We start from the raw sequence: 7,183 nt of genomic DNA on the forward strand, positions 1-7,183 counted from the left end.
CAGTGTTCTCAGCTCCCACAGGCGTTGATTCTTTTTGGTAACAGTGCAAAGGATATTTCACAAATTTATTATCCAAGTCTAAGATTTTTAAAAAATATAGTAATATTATTCAAAAATGCTACCATTGCAAAAATTGTGTTCGAAATTGGAACTATTCTGAGAGCGATCAATTTTTAATAGTAATTTTTTGGTCTAAAATTTACAGAAACATTTTATTTGTGATGGCACGTCCCCAAGAATTGACATCATTGAACATACTGCCCTTAACAACAAAGAAAATTTGGTGACACATCATAACAGTTTACCCAGACACTCTAATGCCAGGTCCGTATGAACAGTGATATGGAAGGAGATCCCAGAGTAACATATCAGATTTGTGTATTGATGATAAATACAATAAAGACAATAACGAGCGTAAAACAGCAGAATGGTGCAAAATTTTAGAGCAAAATCCGAGAAATGCAAAAGAATATTAAAATACATAACAAAATAAATGAATAGGCTAGAGTTAATTATAAGACCAGGTGGCAAGGCATCTGGGAATGGGGTGTGAAAGAGGTGAGTGGTTGAGGAGTCAATAGCAAAGGGGAAACTATTCTTAAGTTCTAGACATCCAAGCTTCACGATCTGTGCAGCACAGTGGCGTAGCCAGTAAACCTGCTGCCTCACAGCGACCCGGGTGCGATCGTGATCTTGGGTACTGTCTGTGTGGAGATTGCATCTTCTCTATGACTGCGTAGATTTACCAAGCTGACATATTTTTCTTGGGAACTGGAATGAGGTGAGAACAGAGGACTGTTAAACGGAGAGGTTGAAGATGTCAGATAACACTACGGCCAGAACGATTTCAGAACTTATCCCGGAACTCCATTTGGGCCTACAACTTTCTGGGAATTTACCCTCATGAAAGCAGATCTGAATTCCATCACTGAGATGTATTGGACAGTAGCAGTGTGGAAATGGGGATGAGCCTTGGTGTAACTTTGTTCAAAATAAGTGTAACAGTCACTAATGTCTCATCTGGTGGAGATTGCAAGAGATCGCCTTGATTTTTAGTTATAGCCGATGATGGCATTCAGGCCTTGCCACAGTCACCTGACATCAACTTTGGCATCCCAGCTAGCCTTGTGAAGATTATACTTGATCTTGGACACTACAGGGTCACCCATTTTGAAAGCCTTTCTGGTTGTTCTACCAAACCAAAACACATTTTTTTAACGTGTTTGAAACTGTGTTGAAAATACTTTACATAAACATTGTAGAATTTGGGGGATGCGTGCAACTGCTGTCATTTGAAGATGAATATAATATGGATAAAAACATTTAAGAACCGGTATTGATTTTAATTATTAAAAATACACCAATTATTTTAATGCAATTAATATTTTATTCCTGTATTTTAAGGTTATCGAGCGGTTCCTTGATGGATAACTCAAGTATTCATTTCAATAATGGTGAAAAATATATTTCCTTTTCTGCACAAGATGCATTTCCCCTATCGCAGAACGTCACAACACAACTTGTAACTGGTAGGGAGAGTTTTATTTCTTCTAACAGAGATTTCCCTCACACTCAGTGCTACAGCTTGGAAAGGCTTCAACCTGTAGCCAACTTTAAAAGTCAGGAGAAATTTATGCATTGTCCAATGGCACCAGTTGAAAGTGATTTGAATACAAAAGTTCCATCTAACAGAAGTGACATATGTAGAAATCTAGATGTGAATCATAACATTTCTGTTGAAGATACAAAAAATAAATGTATTTTCATACAACCAAAATCCAACTTATTTAAAGGAGCAATTGAAAAAGATTTTAGTGAAAATCATTTACTTGACAAGCAGTTTCTGGAAAACAGCTTCGATGAATCCAGCATTCAGAAAAATGTTGCCATTGGTCCTGGGGAAGCTTCGAGACGCCAAGACTGCAAACGAAAAGGTGAGCATTGTAAAATACCTTTATGTTTACAATGACCCTGGTGTACATTCAGTGCCTAATGTTTTTGTGTTCTTAGAAATATGTGGAGGAATGACCCAGTCTTTCTCTTGCGCTTTATAGGGTGATTTCACTAAAGGTCACTGGAGCGTAGAACTGCACCCACGTGACCGCAAAATTTAGCTGGGGGACAAGCGTCACTTCCGGTACATGTTAGTGAATGGGAAAACACGCACTTTCACACCCGTTAAAAACATCGAAAACAGACCGTTTTTGAGCTGCAATTAACTGTGCCAGTCGGGGTGACCGTGAGGCACAGCTACCTAAATTTACAGTCCAAAAAAAAGATAGAAACTAAGGTAAATTCAAGAGGGAGCTGAAGGTGCAAAAACAGCGGAAGTGCTTAGCGGACATTTGCCGTGGAGATTTAAAGATCGAAAATATCGGGAATTATCGCGTTTGCTCGCTGCATTTCATCAAAAGTAAGGCATTATTGACTTTTTATCTTTATTCATTTGTTATATGAAAAGTTTTAAAAGTGAAAAATCCGTCAGTAAAATTGCAAAATCGCCCATGGTTCTCAGGTGGGTTTTAACATGCAAAATGAAAACGTTTCTGAAGCTCCATTTACCATGTAAATAATTGTAAACTATCAATGCGTTTTGTAATAAATTTTACTCAGATGCAAGCTAAGGAATGGGATAATTGTCAGCTGTTAATTGGACTAAATTAGGACATTTTATTATTTGCCAAAATATATTTCTCAATGTTTCTTGTTTAAAGCCTGCACAATCAGTAAAATTTATTTCAAAACGCATTGATAGTTTACGATTATTTACATGGTAAATGGAGCTTCAGAAGCGTTTTCATTTTGCATGTTAAAACCCACCTGAGAACCATGGGCGATTTTGCAATTTTACTGACGGATTTTTCACTTTTAAAACTTTTCATATAACAAATGAATAAAGATAAAAAGTCAATAATGCCTTACTTTTGATGAAATGCAGCGAGCAAACGCGATAATTCCCGATATTTTCGATCTTTAAATCTCCACGGCGAATGTCCGCTAAGCACTTCCGCTGTTTTTGCACCTTCAGCTCCCTCTTGAATTTACCTTAGTTTCTATCTTTTTTTTGGACTGTAAATTTAGGTAGCTGTGCCTCACGGTCACCCCGACTGGCACAGTTAATTGCAGCTCAAAAACGGTCCGTTTTCGATGTTTTTAACGGGTGTGAAAGTGAGTGTTTTCCCATTCACTAACATGTACCGGAAGTGACGCTTGTCCCCCAGTTAAATTTTGCGGTCACGTGGGTGCGGATCTACGCTCCAGTGACCTTTAGTGAAATCACCCTATAACAAATCTCTGAACTTGTGTTTTTAATTGCTTGCTGGTTGAGATTTTTTACAACAAACTCGTTCATACAGTTAATGAATTCAGAGCACAAGAGTGTAAAGGAAAACAAATAAATAAACAAAAGTTTTGGAGGCAAGAAACACAAATATCATTGCTCCTGAATGTTTAAATAAAAATGTGAGAACATTTCAAGTTCAAGTTCAAGTTGATGTTGCGTTTACTGTCACATGTACCGATTAAGGTACAGTGATATTTGAGTTACTATACAGCCATACTAAGTGAAAAACCAAAAATACATACAGCACATAAAATAAAGTTTAATATAAACATCCACCACAGTGGAATCAACATTCCTCACTGTGATGGAAGGCAATAAAATTCAGACTTCTTCCACATTGCTCATCCATGTTTGGGGCCTTGAACCCATGCGCTTGCCGCTGCAGATGGTCTGCTGTTCAAGCCTTCTCGTCGGGATGATCAAAACTCCAGCATCAGGATGGATCGGAACATCCGGGCATGGAGCTCCCCAGTCGGCCTTATCTTAATGGAGACCGTTGCTTCAAAGTCCACAGGCTCCGCGGTCGGAGCACCTACACTGGCGATCCTTGGCAAAGGATCCCAGGCTCCGGGTTGGTAAGTCCGTGCCATGGCTTGAAGCTCCGGGCTGGACTCCGGGAAAGGCCGCACCAGTCCACAATGTTAGGCCGCGGGGGGGACGGAGATGCGACACAGTGAAAAATCGCATCTCCGTCAGCGTAAGTGTCTGGAAAAGGTTTCCCCCAACCCCCCCCCCCACATAAGACATACTAAGAAACATTAAAACAAACATTCAAAACATACTTAAAATAATAAAAACAGAGAAGTAGATGAACAGATTGTTGGCGAGGCAGCCACAGAGGTGGTGCCACCCGGTGGCCGAAACAAAAACGGTTTACACCAAAAACCTTGTGGTAAATATTTAATTTACGTTGTCATTTATTACATTAATAACTACCATAGCATCATACAGCACAGAAACTGGCCCATTGGGCTATCATATTCTTGCTAACTATTAAGCACATTAACACAAATCAAATTTCTTTCGTTTGCAACTACAACAACCATGATTTTCCTGCCACCCTATGGGCTGTTTATAGTGGCCAGTTAATATACAATTCAGCATGTCTTTGGCCCATTAGAGGCAAACTCCACACAGATGCTGAGATTGGTTCTCTGGATCTTCAAGGTAGCAGCACTAAATACTACCCCAATATGCTGTCCTCACTATGGCACAGGTTTTATGGCCACTTTATGTGAATTGGCAAGAACAGAACAAGTCTGTGTGTCTGGTTTCAAACAGTCAGGTTTGGCATTTTTAAGCATCAATCATTTCAGATTGCTACTTTTTGATTCTATGATCTAAATTATTTTTACCTCTCAAGTATTTTTGGGGGGAATGCGGGGGGGAGGGGTTATCTCCATTCATCCAGATTGTAGTGTACATGCAGTGTTTTAACTGTTTTCTCATCACCTCACCCCCCTCATCTTCCTAGGCAGTTCTTTGTTCGCAAGAATGAGTGGCTTTCACTCCAGATATGTGAGCTCTGAAATGACTGATGAGGTCTTGTGCAGTTGAGGTACGAAGTTTATGATAGGGAGCATAGGTGGTAGTTTGCGAAATGGTCTGTTCCCTCTGCCATTCACACAGAACTTCTTTGTCCTGCTGAGGCATTGTTCTCAGTACCAAATCCTCCTTCGTCATGAACCAGGTAATCTCTGCAGTCAGAGGGGATACTGCATTATTTTAAACAGATGTGTCTTTCAGCATCTTTGGGGGGCCATGCGTCCTGTGTGACATGGACCCAACGTGATCCACTTAGTCAAGTTGGTTATATATTTCCAGTGCTCTAAGCATCAGGCAAGGTTATGGATTTAGTCAGTGGACTAAATTGGACAGCTTCTGAAGCAAAATGTATGATTACCACGCATTTGTTTAATCCAATGTAGAACCTTACACTTATACCTACACCAACACCTTACACTTATAGCATTCAGACAGCACTAACCATGCTGCTTGATATGACGTGTCTAGTCTAATGCAGCTAATGGAGAGGAGAGAGATAAATCTTGTCATAGTTACTTCAACATTTTATGTCTACCTTTAAATCTTCTCATAGATCTCTCTGAACCCATGTCTAGAAGATGAAGGGAAGAAATGGTTGCAGCATTCAATACTATCAATATGGTCCCAGGATTTTGATGTTGAGGGATGAGTCTTATCAGTGCCAGTGCTCCCACAATTTTTTTCTCCAGCTTCCCACGGCATCCTCAGATATATCTACCTTCATGCGCCCAGAACGACCAGTATCACCGTGTCTGTAATACGAACTGTCCTTGAAACAGGATCTCGACCCGAAACGTCACCCATTCCTTCTCTCTAGAGATGCTGCCTGTCCCGCTGAGATACTCCAGCAGTTTGTGTCTACCTGTCCTTCAGACATCTCCATTAATTCTCCCAAGTTCCCTTACCTTTAGATTTTTCTGCACGGTAAAATTGGAGATAAAAATATGGCAGGATTTATTGAGCTCACTGTTTTCCATGTATCTAATCCTCCTTGTATCCCACTATTACTTCATTCCATAATTTATTTTGCTGTATGAGCTAGTTAGTGGATAAATTCATCTTTAATACACCCCAACATCACCAAAACCTCTCATCACACTCTGAATCGTAATACATTTCTCCTTTTCAGATAATCGAGAAATGCAGTCTCTCTTTGTAGTGGTGAAAGTCGGAAGAGAGTGTAAATGAGGAAATGTTGTCATCACAATGTAACATTTCCCGTCACCAGATCATATATAGACACACAGTGTAGCATTTAACCTGTTTGCAGAATTTGCATGTGGTGAGTCACCAATTGAAAGTGACAAGCGTCATGTAAAACGGTAAGCCTGGAGATGACTTTTGCTGCAGAGGTCTTAGAGGAGGACTTTGATGAATCAATCAACAGAAGATGGCTGTTAAACGTGCACATCAAATGGCCTACGAGAAAATCTGCGCTGTATTGAGATGAAAGAATGCAATACCAACTGTCCTTGAGGCTTGACATAGGTTTTGAGCTCATACTTTTCGGCATGGACAAGGTGGGCGACAGGTTCACTTACTGTATGGGCATATATATAATGATGCTTCAATTAGAGAATCACTTTATGACTACCTTCTGCCATTATGCAGAGAGGCTCCTAAATATCTGGCAGAAGCTAACATTGTGTAATTCAAGTTTAGTTTGCTGCTATTTGGGGTGATTGAAGCGGGTACTACATATTTGTAGATGGATAAGTCACTATATGCACACATATCCAGTGTAACTTCCAGGACTGGCTACTATACCAAAACACCTGTCTGTCATTCTAGCCGTTCTGCCAGTGCAAAATCTAATGCAATGGTCCACAGGAGTGTTTTATCCTGTCATATACTCATACAGATCTCTTAACATTTCTGTATCAATTCCATGTGCTTCTTCATAGGTGTAGAGCATGAAAACAGTAAGGACAGCAGAATTACAAATGTCAGTCAACTTCTTTAACATTACTGCAAATCAACCTGATATTTTCATTCTGTCACTCAGTTATGATTCAGTTTTATACTTCATCAACCATTCTACATTAGTATCATGTGATAAAGGACTGACTAATTTTCTTAGCACCTTTATTATCTAAGGCAGAAGAATATAATACATTATTGAAGGCCCGTTGTTAAGTCCATTATTGAGATAAGATTATTAAGATAAGAGACTTACAAAAATATTTTATTGGTAAACATTCTGATATGCAGTAATTTTTGTTTCGAGGCATATCATCACACTTCCTCTGGGAAAGTGTGACTGGTTTTCCTTTTAAGTTTGGGCTGCTGATGCAA

General features: G+C 39.5%; 1 protein-coding gene across 1 annotated transcript in view; it reads left to right on the forward strand.

The window, feature by feature from the left end:
• Positions 1-334, forward strand: part of c21h12orf40 (chromosome 21 C12orf40 homolog) — a 75,593-nt gene extending 75,259 nt beyond the window's left edge. The window contains exon 6 of the mRNA XM_033039332.1: positions 206-334. Within this exon, the coding sequence (XP_032895223.1) occupies positions 206-334 (129 nt within the window). The remainder of the gene's footprint in view (positions 1-205) is intronic.
• The last annotated feature ends 6,849 nt before the right edge of the window (positions 335-7,183 follow it).

Source organism: Amblyraja radiata, chromosome 21 (genome assembly GCF_010909765.2).
Source record: "Amblyraja radiata isolate CabotCenter1 chromosome 21, sAmbRad1.1.pri, whole genome shotgun sequence".
In the NCBI taxonomy this organism is placed as follows: Eukaryota; Metazoa; Chordata; class Chondrichthyes; order Rajiformes; family Rajidae; genus Amblyraja; species Amblyraja radiata.